The 20,825-nt window shown below is 40.1% G+C and overlaps 1 protein-coding gene across 4 annotated transcripts in view; it reads left to right on the top strand.

The window, feature by feature from the left end:
• Window positions 1–20,179, top strand: part of zgc:85722 (uncharacterized protein LOC407982 homolog) — a 91,982-nt gene extending 71,803 nt beyond the window's left edge. For 3 of the 4 annotated variants that reach the window (XM_036963531.1, XM_036963529.1, XM_036963532.1), the window contains exons 14-17: window positions 435–581; window positions 1,039–1,177; window positions 7,330–7,434; window positions 19,563–20,179. In XM_036963531.1, coding sequence (XP_036819426.1) covers window positions 435–581; window positions 1,039–1,177; window positions 7,330–7,434; window positions 19,563–19,571 — 400 coding nt within the window. In that variant the 3' untranslated portion in view covers window positions 19,572–20,179. The remainder of the gene's footprint in view (window positions 1–434; window positions 582–1,038; window positions 1,178–7,329; window positions 7,435–19,562) is intronic. The other variant, XM_036963530.1, reaches the window with a different exon arrangement.
• Window positions 20,180–20,825: the final 646 nt, after the last annotated feature.

Genomic DNA, 20,825 nt, shown 5'->3' with positions numbered 1-20,825 from the left:
TGTGGCCATCCTTCAGTATGACGTGTCCTACAGAGACTCTCAAGATATAAATAAAGTCCCATTTCTCAGGACATGGCAGGTGTATCTTTTGGAGGTGACTGACATACACATCCCTCTTTTATTCCACTTGAATTCTACAACATCCACAACCAGTTAAGCAGAGACTGTATTGCAGTTTGGATTTGGGGAAAGGTAGTGTTGTGTTTGGATAAATTCCATGATTAGATATGGGAAGAGAGGTAAAAATCTCACAGGAGTGAGTGCCTGTTATATAAATGCATTATAGTTATTTTTAGCTTGCTTTAATTATTTACTCATTATTGACTGGAGAGTGTACAGAGACTCATTTTAACATAGTTTGGCTGCAAACTTTGTTTACATTCAGCCAAAGGGGATATGTGACTGACCTCTGTTTCTCTCTCTCTGTGCCTCAGGGCTCATGAACAGGACCTGACAAAGAGACATGAGAGAGAGCTGGGGGAGCTGAGTGCTGTTCACCATAGAGAGACTCAGATCATGCTCTCAGACTTCAACAAAGCCCAGGAGCTACTGAAGGACAAGATCTCTGCCCTCCAGATACTGTAAGGGCACGGTGTGTGTATGTGTGTGTGTGTGAGAGAGAGCAATCAAAAGCCAGGGATCTCACCTCAAATGTTATTTTTATCCGATGACGTGTGCTAGAATGTTATGCCACTGTTGAAATGTTGATACACAGATCCTCCCCCATTGTTCTGCTTACATTCTTAATGCCATCTATGGTGACCTAATTTAGATGCTTCTACACCTGCACACCTGAGTGCTTCTACACCTGCATTGCTTGCTGTTTGAGGTTTTAGGCTGGGTTTCTGTACAGCACTTTGAGATATCAGCTGATGTAAGAAGGACTATAGAAATAAATTGGATTTGATTTCGATAATTTTCAATGTGTGCGTCATCTAAGATGCCATACAAGGTACTGTGTGGCGTCTACTTGGCAATTTGATACTTTTATGGTTACCTAATGCATATTTTATGTTTTGATGTTTCACCCTGGTCTAGATTGGAGGGGACAGAAGATAAGTTTCGGAACAGAGAGAGTCGTCATGAGGACCTACAGGTCATTGCTGAGCTCAAGGACATGGTGACAGAGCGAGAGGCCCTTGTCAAGAAACTGGTGGTGGGTGGTCAACTCAAGGGCGTAGGTTTCACTTGAACATTGGGGGGAAAATAAACAGCAAATTCACTGGTGACTTTAAATAAATTTGATGAGGGGATACATTGACATTTCTACCATCCAATTCATCCTATTATAGTTGTATGCCATTACCCAATTCCATTTTTGAGATCTGCCCCTGACACAGTAGAATTCAGTAGAAAAGTAATTCTCAGGGAATTGGTTGTTTGGTCAACTAATAAGAAACCTTCTCGGAACATAAAGTAATTACCATTTGGTTGGGCGCTGTTGTGGAAGTATGTTCCCTGGACATTATTTTTTACATTATTGTGTTATTCCACGAGTAACTTTTGGGTCCTTTAATTTTGTCAAATATAACAATTTCACTTAATTTTAACATTCTGTCACAAAGAGCACATGTTCAACTTCATAACAAACATATTTTTCCATCTCAAGAGGTAAAATAAAAAATACATTAAAAAAAAGTGACTTAAACTGACAGGGTTGACGATTTTTATCTTAGATTTCATCTCCCCTTGTGACAAAGGAAATAGAAAGTTGTTGTGTGCCCTTTGATGTTGAAATTGTTAAAACATTTCCAGTTTATCTATGTATGGGCAACAGCGCTGACGTGTTATGCTAGATGGGCCCAGTTTTCCACCACAAAACACCAGAAAATGGCAAAAAGATTAGAACCAGCTCAACTGCTTTTACATCTTGATTTAGCTATTAGATGATCAATGTTTGTTTCGTCAAAAAAAAAGATTTGAAAGGAATACGAGAGTTCACGTTACAGGGTTGACCTTAAAGCTGGAATCCCAGCAGTTAGAGCGCTGTGACAGTAACCAAAAGGTTGCTTATTAGAATCCCTGAGCCGGCAAGGTGGAAAAACTTGCCATTCTGCCCTTGAGCAAGGCAGTTAACCCCCACAAAAACTGCTCCCCGGACACCGATAACCTGGATGTCGATTAAGGCAGCCCCCCGCCCCCTCTCTAATTCAGAGGGGTTGAGTTAAATGCAGAAGACACATTTCAGTTGAATGGATACAGTTATGGAACTGACTCGGTATCCCCTTCCCCTTAATGGTGAAATTGCCACGTCCGTTTGAGATATTACAACAACAAACACGTTTTTTTCCCCCTCGGACATCATTGAATCCCCGCGATAGAAGAGAAGATATGGACTGCAATTAATTTTACCATGCTGGGTGACGCTCCTCAGCTCGGCAACAAAAACAACTATGGCGGCCAGTGACACTGATTCCCCTTACTACGAATTACATCTAAACTTGAGTGACAAATGTAAATTAATTTAGAATCACATTAAATTAAGTAAAAATCTTCAGAATTGACTTTCCCAAAGCAACAAAGAACTAGGGCTTTACAATGATGGTGAAATATTGGGGTTAAGTGGATTAAAATATTCCTAGAAGTTGGAAACGGATAAAGAATAGCACTAAACCAGTGGCACAGATGAAACTGTCCAAGTAGTAGATACATCTCCTTCAAATGTTAATATTTGGTTTAGTTGACAACCAAAAACAATTCGATATCACTTTTGCAATACAGTAAGGCCACAATTTAATTTATAGCACAGCGTGTTGTACAGTCGACAATTCGGATTTTAAAGGCATTTTCCCTGACATTTGTGGAGATCTCATTCACAGTAAATGCAATGGAAATTACCTTTAAATGTCAAGGGCGCTATAATGCGTATCAGATTGAGTCCCGGCCTAAATAGCAGTTAAAAATGTACATGTTGGATTCATGTCTCCAACTCAACCAAAACTCTAAAGTTAAAGAATAGGACCACGTGGGTGGCATAGATTGAACTATCCAATCAGTAGATACAGTACATCTCCTTCAAATGTTGATATGTGGTTTGTTGACAACCAAACAATTCAGTATAACTTTTGCAATACAGTGAATACTAACTTGACGACAGGTCAACAAATAATCTCTAACTCAACCAAAAATGTAAGTTAAAGAATAGGATTAAGCACAAACTTTTCCCTGTTTACTTGAGTGGGTGGATATCTCATTGATCAAGGTCTCAATCAAATATTACCTAATTGTCCACAATGAAATACGTCCTGATAGGCCCTAAGTTGTATATACTGTTTCATAAACATGGTGGTTCGAGCCCTGAATGCTGATTTGATTGGCTGACAGCCGTGGTATGTCAGACCGTATACCACGGGTATGACAAAACATAGATTTTTACTGCTCTACTTATGTTGATAACCAGTTTATAATCGCAATAAGGCACCTTGGGGTGTGTAGTATATGGCCAATATACCACGGTTAAGGCCTGTATCCAGGCACTCTGCGTTGCGTCGTGATTAAGAACAGCCCCTAGCCGTGGTATATTGGCCATATACCACACCCCCTCATGCCTTATTGCTTAAATAGTCAACTATAACAATAACTAGGTCCCTGGTTAGATCACATGATCTGGAAAAACAAATGTCCGTTGTCATGAATGGTCCTGAAATCGTATATGACAGAATCTTTATAAATCTTTACTTGGCAGTTCTCACCCTCGTTCACTCCCCCGCATGGATTTAAAGCATGGTTTAAGAAAGACATACAGTTGAAGTCAGATGTTTACATACACTTAGGTTGGAGTCATTAAAACTAGTTTTTCAACCACTCCACACATTTCTTATTAAACAAACTATAGTTTTTGCAAGTCAATTAGGACATCTACTTTGTGCATGACACAAGTAATTTATCCAACAAGTGTTTACAGACAGATTATTTAACGTATAATTCACTGTATCACAATTCCAGTGGGTCAGAAGTTTACATACACTAAGTTGACTGTGCCTTTAAACAGCTTGGAGAATTCCATGTCATGGCTTAAGAAGCTTCTGATAGGCTAATTGACATCATCTGAGTCAATTGGAGGTGTACCTGTGGATGTATTTCAAGGCCTACCTTCGAACTCAGTGCCTCTTTGCTTGACATCATGGGAAAATCAAAAGAAATCAGAAAAAAAAAAAAGTCTGTTTCATCCCTGGGAGCAATTTCCAAACGCCTGAAGGTTCCACGTTCATCTGTACAAACAATAGTAAGCAAGTATAAACACCATGGACCACGCAGCTGTCATACCGCTCAGGAAGGAGATGCATTCTGTCCCCTAGAGATGGACATACTTTGGTGCGAAATGTGCAAATCAATCCCAGAACAACAGCAAAGGACCTTGTGAAGATGCTGGAAGAAACAGGTACAAAAGTATCTATATCCACAGTAAAACGAGTCCTATATCGACATAACCTGAAAGGCTGCTTAGCAAGGAAGAAGCCACTGCTCCAAAACTGCCATGAAAAAGCCAGACTACAGTTTGCAACTGCACATGGGTCAAAGGTTGTACTTTTTGGAGAAATGTCCTCTGGTCTGATATAACAAAAATAGAACTGTTTGGCCATAATGACCATCGTTATGTTTGGAGGAAAAAGGGGGAGTCTTGCAAGCCCATGTACACACCTATCCAATGCTATTGAGTCCATGAGGGAGAGTGAATGGGTGCACACTTCATTGAGAAAGGGAGAGAATTGGACTGCAGCTGTAGTTTCGGAACCTACCAGAAACATTTTGGGAACCAACAACGGATATCACAAAAGCCTAAGAGGCTCCAACATGAACCCCCCAGCTAGCTCCATCACTATCTATACAAATGTCCTCTCACTGACACTCAATGAGACCTTCAAACCATGAACAGGCACTGACATTCTTTGATTGTATGCCATGATTCATTGATTTGTATTAACCCTTGTGATTTATTTCAATGTATGTAATGTCTGAATTCCGTGCTTCAAGTACACATCAAACAAATAGAAAAATACCCACTCAGAATTTGTGGCCAAGATGTGACTATAGGATTTGAATATCTACCATCTAGCTACAAATCAGAGGGTATTGTTTTAAGTGTTTGCACCTGCTATGGTCATAAGGGAATAAAATAAACAAAAAAGAACACTGAAATCATTAAACTCTATTTAAGTTTATATATACAGTGGGGCAAAAAAGTATTTAGTCAGCCACCAATTGTGCAAGTTCTCCCACTTAAAAATATGAGAGGCCTGTAATTTTCATCATAGGTACACTTCAACTATGACAGACAAAATGAGAAGAAAAATCCAGAAAATCACATTGTAGGATTTTCAAATTAATTTATTTGCAAATGATGGTGAAAAATAAGTATTTGGTCAAAATCAAAAGTTTATCTCAATACTTTGTTATATACCCTTTGTTGGCAATGACAGAGGTCAAACGTTTTCTGTAAGTCTTCACAAGGTTCTCACACACTGTTGCTGGTATTTTGGCCCATTCCTCCATGCAGATCTCCTCTAGAGCAGTGATGTTTTGGGGCTGTTGCTGGGCAACACGGACTTTCAACTCCCTCCAAAGATTTTCTATGGGGTTGAGATCTGGAGACTGGCTAGGCCACTCCAGGACCTTGAAATGCTTCTTACGAAGCCACTCCTTCGTTGCCCGGGCAGTGTGTTTGGGATCATTGTCATGCTGAAAGACCCAGCCACGTTTCATCTTCAATGCCCTTGCTGATGGAAGGAGGTTTTCACTCAAAATCTCACGATACATGGCCCCATTCATTCTTTCCTTTACACGGATCAGTTGTCCTGGTCCCTTTGCAGAAAAACAGACCCAAAGCATGATGTTTCCACCCCCATGTTTCACAGTAGGTATGGTGTTCTTTGGATGCAACTCAGCATTCTTTGTCCTCCAAACACGACGAGTTTAGTTTTTACCAAAAAGTTATATTTTGGTTTCATCTGACCATATGACATTCTCCCAATCTTCTTCTGGATCATCCAAATGCTCTCTAGCAAACTTCAGACGGGCCTGGACATGTACTGGCTTAAGCAGGGGGACACGTCTGGCACTGCAGGATTTGAGTCCCTGGCGGCGTAGTGTGTTACTGATGGTAGGCTTTGTTACTTTGGTCCCAGCTCTCTGCAGGTCATTCACTAGGTCCCCCCGTGTGGTTCTGGGATTTTTGCTCACCGTTCTTGTGATCATTTTGACCCCACGGGGTGAGATCTTGCGTGGAGCCCCAGATCGAGGAAGATTATCAGTGGTCTTGTATGTCTTTCATTTCCTAATAATTGCTCCCACAGTTGATTTCTTCAAACCAAGCTGCTTACCTATTGCAGATTCAGTCTTCCCAGCCTGGTGCAGGTCTACAATTTTGTTTCTGGTGTCCTTTGACAGCTCTTGGTCTTGGCCATAGTGGAGTTTGGCGTGTGACTGTTTGAGCTTGTGGACAGGTGTCTTTTATACTGATAACAAGTTCAAACAGGTGCTATTAATACAGGTAATGAGTGGAGGACAGAGGAGCCTCTTAAAGAAGAAGTTACAGGTCTGTGAGAGCCAGAAATCTTGCTTGTTTGAAGGTGACCAAATACTTATTTTCCACCATAATTTGCAAATAAATTCATAAAAAGTCCTACAATGTGATTTTCTGGATTTTTTTTTCTCATTTTGTTTGTCATAGTTGAAGTGTACCTATGATGAAACTTACATGCCTCTCTCATCTTTTTAAGTGGGAGTACTTCCACAATTGGTGGCTGACTAAATACTTTTTTTGCCCCACTATACTTTACCTTAAGATTTCCTCCTTTTAGTGGACTTTATTTTACCTTCTTAAAACTTCTAATGATTTTACCAACATTCCAACTTCAATGTTTTATTCCCTGTGAATGATACAACACATTGTACTGATGCAAACACTTAAGGGCCCTAACTCAATTCAATCAGTTGCAGATAAAGGAAATCCTCACTGAGGGTTAACTCAGAATGTTAACACTGTATTTGAATGATAGCTGTGGCATGGATTCCTGTTGATATCCAATACATCCTATGCCAGAGGAACAGCTTTACCATAAAATACAGCAGAAATATTCTAAGTGAACCTACAGTTGGCATTTATTTTATTGACTTAAATTGGGACCTTAGTGTGGCTCTGAGTGTGGTCCCATTCTATCCATGTCAGTCCTCTGACTCACATGTTGAATTTGATTTATTTGGGTATGAAATAATACAACAAGATGTCCATTGGTTCCCTACTTCAAAGCAGTAATTTAAACACTTGTTTCCAAAGTGGTCCTTCTGTTACAGACATGAACTGACCAGTCTTTCCTGTTTTTTTTGTAGGATGACAAGAAGTTCTATCAGCTGGAGCTGGTCAACAGAGAGACTGGCTTCAACAAAGTGTTCAACACCAGTCCTAATGTTGGAGTCATTAACCCTCTCATCAAGGTTAGTTATCCATTGAACACCTGCTCAGTTTATACTATTTCAATTAGAATCACCTTTATTCTGATCAACAATATACTGATTGAATCTGGTATGGATACCAAAAAGCATACATAAAATTGTTGTACACAACCGGTCCACAACTGATACGTTTTTTGCTTTAAGGTTGATATTTAATATAACGTAAATAGGTACATAATATACAGTCATGTCCAAAATTATTGGCACCCTTGATAAAAATGAACAAAAAATACCTATATTGTATGTATATAAAAAAAGGGGGTTAGATTATATTATTTTATACTAATACAATTGCTTAGAGAATTTTTATTTTTGTTCTCTCAAAAAGATAGGGATTATAAAAATTATTGGCGCCCCTTTTCAGTAATCCGTCACCCTCCACTTGCAAGGATAACGGCACTGATCTTTTTTTATAACTTGTTCCAGGAAACTAAGCAGATGGTTCCCATCACTACTTCACCAGAGTCATTTGATCATATATATATATATATATATATATATATATATATATATACTGCTCAAAAAAATAAAGGGAACACTTAAACAACACAATGTAACTCCAAGTCAATCACACTTCTGTGAAATCAAACTGTCCACTTAGGAAGCAACACTGATTGACAATAAATTTCACATGCTGTTGTGCAAATGGAATAGACAACAGGTGGAAATTATAGGCAATTAGCAAGACACCCCCAATAAAGGAGTGGTTCTGCAGGTGGGGACCACAGACCACTTCTCAGTTCCTATGCTTCCTGGCTGATGTTTTGGTCACTTTTGAATGCTGGCGGTGCTTTCACTCTAGTGGTAGCATGAGACGGAGTCTACAACCCACACAAGTGGCTCAGGTAGGGCAGCTCATCCAGGATGGCACATCAATGCGAGCTGTGGCAAGAAGGTTTGCTGCGTCTGTCAGCGTAGTGTCCAGAGCATGGTGGCGCTACCAGGAGACAGGCCAGTACATCAGGAGACGTGGAGGAGGCCGTAGGAGGGCAACAACCCAGCAGCAGGACCGCTACCTCTGCCTTTGTGCAAGGAGGAGCAGGAGGAGCACTGCCAGAGCCCTGCAAAATGACCTCCAGCAGGCCAAAAAATGTGCATGTGTCTGCTCAAACGGTCAGAAACAGACTCCATGAGGGTGGTATGAGGGCCCGACGTCCACAGGTGGGGGTTTTGCTTACAGCCCAACACCGTGCAGGACGTTTTTCATTTGCCAGAGAACACCAAGATTGGAAAATTCGCCACTGGCACCCTGTGCTCTTCACAGATAAAAGCAGGTTCACACTGAGCACATGTGACAGACGTGACAGGCTGGAGACGCCGTGGAGAACGTTCTGCTGCCTGCAACATCCTCCAGCATGACCGGTTTGGCGGTGGGTCAGTCATGGTGTGGGGTGGCATTTCTTTGGGGGGCCGCACAGCCCTCCATGTGCTCGCCAGAGGTAGCCTGACTGCCATTAGGTACCGAGATGAGATCCTCAGACTCCTTGTGATTCCATATGCTGGTGCGGTTGGCCCTGGGTTCCTCCTAATGCAAGACAATGCTAGACCTGATGTGGCTGGAGTGTGTCAGCAGTTCCTGCAAGAGGAAGGCATTGATGCTATGGACTGGCCCGCCCATTCCCTAGACCTGAATCCAATTGAGCACATCTGGGACATCATGTCTCGCTCCATCCTCCAACGCCACGTTGCACCACAGACTGTCCAGGAGTTGGCGGATGCTTTAATCCAGGTCTGGGAGGAGATCCCTCAGGAGACCATCCGCCACCTCATCAGGAGCATGCCCAGGTGTTGTATGAAGGTCATACAGGCATGTGGAGGCCACACACACTACTGAGCCTCATTTTGACTTGTTTTAAGGACATTACATCAAAGTTGGATCAGCCTGTAGTTTGGTTTTCCACTTTAATTTTGAGTGTGACTCCAAATCCAGACCTCCATGGGTTGATAAATTTGATTTCCATTGATCATTTTTGTGTGATTTTGTTGTCAGCACATTCAACTATGTAAAGAAAAAAGTATTTAATAAGAATATTTCATTAATTCAGATCTAGGATGTGTTATTTTAGTGTTCCCTTTATTTTTTTGAGCAATATATATATATATATATATATATATATATATATATATATATATATATATATATATATATATATATATATATATATATATATATATTATATATTATATATTGTTTTGGCAGAAATGCCTTCTGGAACAGGCTAAGTTTATTGTGCCTTAATAACAAACTTCTATGCCATCTGTAAATATGAATGAAATTGTTAAATTACAAGCCTATTTGGTTTAGCCACGGAAAAAGAGGGGGAACCTTCCCTAGCTATGATTGGCTGAGATAATGGTTGGGCTGGACATGCCGAGAGATCAGTTCGGATGGGTCTGCCATGTATCACGCTTCTGTCTATAACATGAGCTGCTCAGTATGTGTAGGTAATCCTTTCTAACACAGCTTTTTTTTAAAGATATCATGAAGAACTGCAAAAGTGTTGCACTTTTTAGAGGACCGAGTTTTGAAATCAGTGGAATGCCCGGTGGAAACGGAGTATGATAGCTAAGGAGATGGAGAAAATTCAGGCGTTTGATTGCAAATCCAGATGATATCTTCAAACTAAGGGCATCCATGGAATATGTGACAGAGAGGGAGAAGTGTTCATCCATGTGTACGGGTAGGAGAGTCTAGCTAGCTACATTTTCTGATATACATTTGTAATTTTGTCAAAGTTGTTTTTGTCAAAGTTGTTTTTTCTTTTGCTGGCTCGCTAGCTGACATTACATGTATGATCCGTGTAGTAATATGGTTCGTATCTCAGAGCCATTTGCACTGCTAGTTATAGCCTAATGTTAGCTAGCTAGCTAACATTGAACCTACTTGGTTAGTGTTAGCTACCTGTAGATTCATGCAGGGTAGTAACGTTATGAGTTGGAATTATGGTTAATTGTTGTGCCAGCTAACTACATGTCTAAACAAAAGACTCCACTATACAAGTAACCATTTCACTGTACCGTTTACACCTTGTGTAATTCTGTGCATGTGACAATTAACTTAGATTTTAATAGTGTAATGTAACGAACAACATGACCTGCACCAAAGTCAAATTAAGATATAACGTTTGGCCAACAAGACAGTGTCCAAGTTCTAACATTTTCTGGTAGAATGATCTGCTTTTATTTTGTCACACTCACAACCGTAAGCTATATTTTACAACTGTATAGACATGTCGATAGTTGTAGTATCAACCAGCCTTTAGTCTTGAAATCTTTGGTTGTTTAGTACACTACCGTACTCACTCTGTTTAGCACATGGCCTCACATGTGAATCCTTAAAGAGATGTGTGGGGCTAAGGCTTAAGAGGGTGTGAACGATGCTGAATGGGTGTAGACAAAGAAGAGGTCTCCAGTAGATGTACCGAAACATTTAAGTGCCATTTTCTCAAAAGTGGAGTTACAAGTTTATCGACTTTCAATTAAAAATTACTTTCCCATTTTTCCTCAATTGTAGTGTATTATATACAGTTTTCTAGCTCTGAGTCTCTACTTTTATCCAATGTAAAAAAATATTAAAAAATGTCCTGGTACTGGGTAAAGTTCATGATGCCATTGACCTTAACATGGTCCCAGAACCAGTGGAAGCAAAACAGCCCCATCACATCAGACACACCACCATATTTGGTAACACTTTACATTAAGTTGCCACTATTACTATGTAAGTAACACAGTAATAACTGTGTAAACAACATAGTAGTTACATCGATTTTACTATGTAACTACATGGTAATGGGGTTGTTGCGGAATCAGTTATTGCACAATTGGAACTAGGATTGTGTACTTACACATTCACTTGCTTAATGTTATCCCACATGTGTAACTACTGATATTATTACATCCTGTTCCACTATGTAACTAATGTAATTACACATTTGAAAGTCACCTGTGAATTACCATGTCAATAAATCAAACCAAAATATGACCTTGTTATATGTAACCACAAGCTGCCACTACCATTGAATCCACATGTAATGCCAGGGTTGATAAAAAGGCTAGTACCTGGTAACAACAATTGTAACAAGGAACATCCTTCCATTAACCTTTTACTGCAGAGGGCTAAATCAGGGTCACACAGAGCCGGCTTAATTAAAGAAGACACCTATACCATATCAGATATTAAAGAGAGTTAAAATGTATTGAATTTTGAGTTTGCATCACAATATTACACTTTATATACATCACAGAAGACTGAAACATAACAAAACAACTAGTATGTTTATTGACCTGTACACTGAGGTTGGTCAATAATTCCCTCAAGTGATTCCCCAACATCTTGTCAACATGTGCTCTGAAAATGGAGCAGATATTTTATACCAATCTATCTTTATAGACTTTTATCCATAACAAGGCCTAGGTGTCCCCTAGTGTCCAGTATTCTCTCCAAATTGAAAAGTCTTTATTTTCATTTTGCCATAAAAGGCCCAAGCTCACTCAACTACCCCTCCGACCTCTCCAACAGCCAGAAGGAATGATAAGGATCTGGCTCCACTGAACTGACCAATCAGGAGTTAGGAGGCTTGGCTGTTTCAAGTTTTAATGTCACGTGACATGACTATCGCTAATGTGGCTGTTATTTATCAAATCAATTAACTGTTTAATTGTTACTTGATTAAACAAATCATGTAACAACTAACTCATTTGGAATTTGGGGCAGCACGGGAAAAGTTGTTTAATGAGTTACCGTCTCCCAAATTAAACTCTTGGAAGATATATAGATATATATCTCGATAACAGTCACGTATTAATTATTATGACCTCATATCAGTCTCATGTTGAACTTCACATACTCCTTTATATCTGCAAGAACTCTAACCTTATTGGTCATCTATGAACGTTTGAACATCTTGGCCATGTACTGTTATAATCTCCACCCAGGCACAGCCAGAGGAGGACTGGCCACCCGTCAGAGCCTGGTTACTCCCCAGGTGTCTTCCTAGGTTCCTGCCTTTCTTGGGAATTTTTCCTAGCCGCATTGCTTGCTGTTTGGGGTTTTAGGCTGGGTTTCTATATAGCACTTTGTGACATCGGCTGATGTAAAAAGGGCTTTATGAATCAATTTGATTGATTGATGAATCAGCAATACACAAATTGGCTTAATTATTTATTTACTAACTAACTAAATAATAACACAGAATACATAAAAACACACAGGTATAGATTATTGATTAGAAACGTAATACAATGAAACGGGTCCGAAGTGGACTGACAAGATATGACGGCTTGTTACACATATGGAGGGGTAGGTAAAGAGAGGGAGAGACAAAGCGAGAACACTTTGATACATTTGGAACCGACGCTCAATGGAATAGTAATACTTTGCACATGAACCACCGCTCATTCGGATAAGAAATGCAATATATATATTTACGCGGAGATGTCTTTCTTTGTCGTCTCTCTGTTGAAACCAATCAGTCCTTCTATGAGGAAGGGATGGATGGGTGTAAGGCTCTGGTTGTCCACCAGAGGTCAGAATGTCGCTCTTAGTTGTTGAGCTTCTCTGGTAGTGAAGTGTTTGTTAGATAGATACTTCAGCTGTACCAACGATTGTCGGAGATGGGATTCTTCTTTCCCACCTCGTGTCTTCTAGTCAAATTTGGGCTTGAGTCTGGTAACTCTAATGAACTTATCCTCTGCAGCAGAGGTAACTCTGGGACTTCCTTTCCTGTGGTGGTCCTCATGAGAGCCAGTTTCATCATAGCACTTGATGGTATTTGCGACTGCACTTGAAGAAACATTCAAAGTTATTGAATTTTTGCGAATTGACTGACCTTCATGTCTTAAAGTAATTATGGACTATCGTTTCTCTTTGCTTATTTGAGAAGTTCCTGCCATAATATGGACTTGGTCTTTTACCAAATAGGGATATCTTCTGTATACCATCTCTACCTTGTCACAACACAACTGATTGTCTCAAACGCATTAAGAAATTCCACAAATTAACTTAACAAGGCACACCTGTTAATTGAAATTACATTCCAGGTGTCACGCCCTGACCTTAGTTATCTTTGTTTTCTTTATTATTTTGGTCAGGTCAGGGTGTGACTAGGGTGGGTATGTTAGTTTTTTGTATTGTCTAGGGGTTTTTGTATATCGAGGGGGTTTTGTAAGTCTAGGTATATGTAGGTCTACGGTGGCCTGAATTGGTTCCCAATCAGAGGCAGCTGTTTATCGTTGTCTCTGATTGGGGACCATATTTAGGTAGCCATATTCCTTGGGTATTTTGTGGGTTCTTGGTCTATGTTTAGTTGCCTGTCTGCACTACGCACATTAGCTTCATGGTTCGTTTTGATAGTTTGTTCAGTGTTCTTTCTTTAATTAAAGAAGAATGTACGCTTACGACGCTGTGCCTTGGTCTCCTCTTTATGACGACCGTGACACCAGGTGACTACCTCATGAAGCTGGTTGAGAGAATGCCAAGAGTGTGCAAAGCTGTCATCAAGGCAAAGGGTGCCTGCCTAATTTGAAGAATCTAAAATCTAAAATATATTTTGATTCGTTTAACACTTTTTTTGGTTACTACATTATTCCAAATGTGTTATTTCATAGTATTGATGTCTTCACTATTAAGTACTAAGTACTTTGTTGAAGCACCTTTGGCAACAATTATAGCCTCGAGTCTTATTTGATATTATGCTACAAGCTTGGCACACCTGTATTTGGGTTTCTCCCATTCTTCTTTGCAGATCCTTTCAAGCTCTGTCAGGTTGGATCCGGGCTCTGGCTGGGCCACTCAATGACCTAGAGAGACTTGTCCCGAAGCCTCTCCTGCATAGTCTTGGCTGTGTGCTTAGGGTCGTTGTCCTGTTGAAAGGTGGACCGTCACCCCAATCTGGGTCCTGAGCGCTCTGGATCAGGTTTTAATCAGGGATCTCTCTGTACTTTGCTCCGTTCATCTTTCCCTCAATCCTGGTCTCCCAGTCCCTGCTGCTGAAAAACATCCCCACCAGCTTAATACTGCCACCACCATGCTTCACGGTAGAGATGATGCCAGGTTTCCTCCAGGCCAAAAGAGTTTAATCTTGGTCTCATCAGACCTGAGAATCTGAGAGTCTTTAGGTGCCTTTTGGTAATCTCCAAGTTGGCTGATTGCAAACTCCCAAGTACCATAAAGGCCTGATTGGTGGAGTGCTGCAGAGATGGTTGTCCTTCTGGAAGTTTCTCCCATCTCCACAGAGGACCTCATGACCTCTGTCAGAGTGACCATCGGGTTCTTGGTCACCTCCCTGACCAAGACCCTTCTCCCCTGATTACTCAGTTCGGCTGGGCGGCCAGCTCTTGGAAGAGTATTGGTGGTTCCAAACTTCTTCCATTTAAGAATGATGGAGGCCACTGCGTTCTTTGACTTCAATGCTGCAGACATTTTTTGGTACCCATCCCCAGATCTGTGTCTCGACACAATCCTTTCTAGGAGCTCTACGGACAATTCCTTCGACCTCATGGCTTGGTTTTTGCTCTGACATGGCCTGTCAAATGTGGGACCTTATATAGACAGGTTTGTGCCTTTCCAAATCATGTCCAATTAATCAAATTTACCACAGCTGGACTCCAATCAAGTTTTAGAAACGGGATGATCAATGAAAACAGGATGCACCTGAGCTCAATTTAGAGTCTCTGAATACTTGTGTAAATAAGGTATTTCTGTTTTTTATTTCTAAAAAACTTTTTTGGCTTTGTATTTATTGGGTTTTGTGTGTAGATTGCTAAGATTGCTGAGGATTTTTATTTATTTTATCAATTTTAGAATAAGACTAACGTAACAAAATGTGGAAAAAGTCAAGGGATCTGAATACTTTCCGGAAAGTATTCAGATCCCTGTCTATACATACATATATATGCGCACCGACCAAATGCTTTTCCAACCGTTTAAGGAGTTCCCACATATGCTGAGCACTTGTTGGCTGCCTTTCCTTCACTCTGCAGTCCAACTCATCCCAAACCATCTCAATTGGGTTGAAGATTATTGAGGCCAGGTCATCTGATTTAGCACTCCATCACTCTCCTTATTGGTCAAATAGCCCTTACAGCCTGGAGGTGTTTAAAAAAAAAATATATTAAAAAAAAAAAATATATATATATATATCACCTTTATTTAACCACGTAGGCTAGTTGAGACCAAGTTCTCATTTACAACTGCGACCTGGCCAAGATGAAGCAAAGCAGTACGTCACAAACAACAACACATGGAATAAACAAACATACAGTCAATAATACAATAATAAAAATAATACAATAATAATAATACAATAGAAAAGTCTATATACAGTGCCTTGCGAAAGTATTCGGCCCCCTTGAACTTTGCAACATTTTGCCACATTTCAGGCTTCAAACATAAAGATATAAAACTGTATTTTTTTGTGAAGAATCAGCAACAAGTGGGACACAATCATGAAGTGGAACGACATTTATTGGATATTTCAAACTTTTTTAACAAATCAAAAACTGAAAAATTGGGCGTGCAAAATTATTCAGCCCCTTTACTTTCAGTGCAGCAAACTCTCTCCAGAAGTTCAGTGAGGATCTCTGAATGATCCAATGTTGACCTAAATGACTAATGATGATAAATACAATCCACCTGTGTGTAATCAAGTCTCCGTATGAATGCACCTGCACTGTGATAGTCTCAGAGGTCCGTCAAAAGCGCAGAGAGCATCATGAAGAACAAGGAACACACCAGGCAGGTCCGAGATACTGTTGTGAAGAAGTTTAAAGCCGAATTTGGATACAAAAATATTTCCCAAGCTTTAAACATCCCAAGGAGCACTGTGCAAGCGATAATATTGAAATGGAAGGAGTATCAGACCACTGCAAATCTACCAAGACCTGGCCGTCCCTCTAAACCTTCAGCTCATACAAGGAGAAGACTGATCAGAGATGCAGCCAAGAGGCCCATGATCACTCTGGATGAACTGCAGAGATCTACAGCTGAGGTGGGAGACTCTGTCCATAGGACAACAATCAGTCGTATATTGCACAAATCTGGCCTTTATGGAAGAGTGGCAAGAAGAAAGCCATTTCTTAAAGATATCCATAAAAAGTGTCGTTTAAAGTTTGCCACAAGCCACCTGGGAGACACACCAAACATGTGGAAGAAGGTGCTCTGGTCAGATGAAACCAAAATTGAACTTTTTGGCAACAATGCAAAATGTTATGTTTGGCGTAAAAGCAACACAGCTCATCACCCTGAACACACCATCCCCACTGTCAAACATGGTGGTGGCAGCATCATGGTTTGGGCCTGCTTTTCTTCAGCAGGGACAGGGAAGATGGTTAAAATTGATGGGAAGATGGATGGAGCCAAATACAGGACCATTCTGGAAGAAAACCTGATGGAGTCTGCAAAAGACCTGAGACTGGGACGGAGATTTGTCTTCCAACAAGACAATGATCCAAAACATAAAGCAAAATCTACAATGAAATGGTTCAAAAATAAACATATCCAGGTGTTAGAATGGCCAAGTCAAAGTCCAGACCTGAATCCAATCAAGAATCTGTGGAAAGAACTGAAAACTGCTGTTCACAAATGCTCTCCATCCAACCTCACTGAGCTCGAGCTGTTTTGCAAGGAGGAATGGGAAAAAATGTCAGTCTCTCGATGTGCAAAACTGATAGAGACATACCCCAAGCGACTTACAGCTGTAATCGCAGCAAAAGGTGGCGCTACAAAGTATTAACTTAAGGGGGCTGAATAATTTTGCACGCCCAATTTTTCAGTTTTTGATTTGTTAAAAAGGTTTGAAATATCCAATAAATGTCATTCCACTTCATGATTGTGTCCCACTTGTTGTTGATTCTTCACAAAAAAATACAGTTTTATATATTTATGTTTGAAGCCTGAAATGTGGCAAAGGGTCGCAAAGTTCAAGGGGGCCGAAGACTTTCGCACGGCACTGTACACACAGTGAGTAGGATAAGGTAGGATAAGGGAGGTAAGGCAATAAAATAGGCCATAGTGGCGAAATAAATACAATATAGCAATTAAACACTGGACTGATAGATGTGCAGAAGATGAATGTGCAATAATATGGGGATGAGGTAGTTGGATGGGCTATTTACAGATGGGCTATGTACAGGTGCAGTGATCTGTGAGCTGCTCTGACAGCTAGTGTTTAAAGTTAGTGAGGGAGATATGAGTCTCCAGCTTCAGTGATTTTGCAGTTTGTTCCAGTCATTGGCAGTAGAGAACTGGAAGGAAAGGCGGCCAAAGGAGGAATTGGCTTTGGGGGTGACCAGTGAAATATACCTGCTGGAGCTCGTGCTATGGGTGGGTGCTGCTATGGTGACCAGTGAGCTGAGATAAGGCAGGGCTTTACCTAGCAGAGACTTATAGATGACCTGGAGCCAGTGGGTTTGGCGACGAATATGAAGCGAGGACCAGCCAACGAGAGCATACAGGTCGCAGTGGTGGGTAGTATATGGGGCTTTGGTGACAAAACGGATGGCACTGTGGTAGACTGCATCCAATTTGCTGAGTAGAGTGTTGGAGGCTATTTTGTAAATGACATCGCCGAAGTCCAGGATCGGTAGGATAGTCCGTTTTACGAGCGTATGTTAGGCAGCATGAGTGAAGAATGCTTTGTTGTGAAATAGGAAGCTGATTCTGGATTTAATTTTGGATTAGAGAGTGTGAGTCTGCAAGGAGAGTTTACAGTCTAACCAGACACCTAGGTATCTGTAGTTGTCCACATATTCTAAGTCAGAACCGTCCAGAGTAGTGATGCTGGACAGGTGGGCAGGTGTGGGCAGCGATCTGTTGAAGTGCATGCATTTAGTTTTACTTGCATTTAAGAGCAGTTGGAGGCCACGGAAGGAGAGTTGTATGGCATTGAAGCTCGTCTGGAGGTTAGTTAACACAGTGTCCAAAGATGTGTTGGGTCGTTGTCCATATTTTCAAGCACGGTGGTGGCTGCATCATGTTATGGATATACTTGTCATTGGCAAGAACTAGGGAGGTTTTTTTAATAAAAATAAACTGAATAGAGCTTAGCACAGGCAAAATTCTAGTGAAAAACCAGGTTGTCTGCTTTCCACCAGACACTGGGAGACAAATTCACCTTTCAGCAGAAATATTACCTAAAACACAAGGATGGCATTGCTTACCAAGATGGCATTGAATGTTCCCGAGTTGCCTAGTTACGGTTTGACTTTAAAATGGCTGTCTAGCAACAACCAACTAGACAGAGCTTGAAGAATTAAAAAAATAATAATTGTACAATCCAGGTGTGCAAAGCTCTTAGAGACTAACCCAGAAAGACTCATAGCTGTGATCGCTGCCAAAGGTGATTCTAGGTGTGAATATTTATATAAATGAGATATTTCTGTATTTTAATTTCAGTAACGTTGCAAAGTTTTCAAAAAACATGTTTTGACTTTGGTGTATTGTGTGTAGAGGGGTAAGAATTATTTTTTTATGCATTTTTTTAATTCAGTAACACAATAAAATATGGAGAAAGTCAAGGGGTTTCAATACTTTCTGAAGGCACTGTACATAACAACCAAAGCTTGAATTAGTGCTGAGCAATTTGTGCCTTTTGAGGTCAATTATTATTTTTATTAAATGTACTATGCATTATGTGGGTTGAATCCTGTAACAACACAGAATTAAACAAATAATACAATGTCCATGATGGGTATATTGGGTTGTTAAAATGTTTTTATTTTTTATGGAAATAAATGTCGGACACAAAGAAAAGGCAGTGCCACACATATTTAGAATTCACTCACTACTCTAATAGCTATTGTTAAGAGGGAATGCTGTCTGGCTTTGATTCGCACCATCACTGAGCAATAAGAAACTACATTTTGAAAATACTTAAGGACAATATTGTGGAAAGGTGAAGTAACTGATTTTTGGATCAAGAGAGCCAAAGGGTTTGAGGCAATGCACTTTTAGTGTTATGAAGACTATATGCAGCCTCTTTATGTAGCTGCATTGCATTCTGGAATGTACTGTATGTTGAGTGTGTTCATTAAACTCTGTGTTGGCTCTTTGAAACCTTTTGTTGTTGTGTTTGGCATTGTGTAACTGCTGTCATTTCAACCTTCTTATGCAGCCTTCCTGAGACTGACAAGGCAACCATGGAACCAAACGAATCGGAGGAACAAAAGGAGTTTGTTCGCCCAATACTTTACTTTCTGACTCTCACTGAAGGAGCCCACCCAAGAGCATGTGAAAAAGAATAACACTAACACACCATGACTCTCTGTTCATTCATACACTGTGAAACTGTCCGGTTTGTTATTTTGTTTGTTTGAATAACAATAATTATGTTGGATATGGACTATTATGCAATTTCTGCATTGGTGCAGATGTGTTTTCTTTTTTCAGTATCATATTTATGGGGACACTGTATGTATGGTTGGGGTCAATTCCATTTAACTTCCGGTCTGTCCAGGAGATTAATTGAAATTAAATTCACAAATTCAAATATCCCAATGGAAAACGATAGGCACTTTTCAATTTGATGTGTTCAGTAAAAGGACTGACTGAAAATGTAATTGCCCCCAATCTTGACTGTTTTGTGTCTGTTAAAACTGCATTAACCAGTCAAGGTCGACTTGAACTGTTCAATACAAATGATGTCTTGCCAGTTTTGAAATAAATAGCACAATATATCTATATTTATATTATACCTCTGTGTATGAAATAAACATATAAAATCAATAGTGAGATTTACTTGAGATTAATATTTTACCATAATGGCCTTGTTGCCGTTAAGGAACATTTGGGTACTATATACACTTCTATGATGTTTGTCCTTTCATTTTCTGTGCATGTTTGCGTGCGTATAAAGTGAGAACAGAGCTCAGTGAGGACTTCTCAGCAGTGATGCCAATTTAGCAATTTTGTTGCTAGATTTAGAAACTTTTCAGACTACCCTGGCAACGTTTTTAGCAACTTTTAAAAATGTTTTTTGAACTTTTAGCAACTTTTGAAAAGTGACTCAAACGTTAAAATGCACGCATTTTCCCTCTAAATGACAAAAACGATTTTCTCTGTCACACACTCAGTCACAACACACATGCCTGGCTGCGAAAGTGCATTGTGAGTGACGGGAATTCTTTACAACAAAATGCACAACAAATATTCTGTTCGAATAACATTTACAAACAATTTGATATAAATTGTACATTTAAATCATCACTTGAGAGTATAAAAATCACTTTTGATGTACAATGCTTTGCAACCAACAACTTACCGCTGGTTTGGTGCTTGTTCACTGGGACGATTCCAACTGGAACATCCCCCCTCGTAAGCAAGCTACGCAAACCAGCCAATAAGATGCCATGTTGAGTAGGTGAAGGCAAGACAAACT

This window comes from Oncorhynchus mykiss, chromosome 26 (assembly GCF_013265735.2).
Source record: "Oncorhynchus mykiss isolate Arlee chromosome 26, USDA_OmykA_1.1, whole genome shotgun sequence".
Classification (NCBI taxonomy): Eukaryota; Metazoa; Chordata; class Actinopteri; order Salmoniformes; family Salmonidae; genus Oncorhynchus; species Oncorhynchus mykiss.
This window is presented reverse-complemented; position numbering and strand designations above follow the sequence as displayed.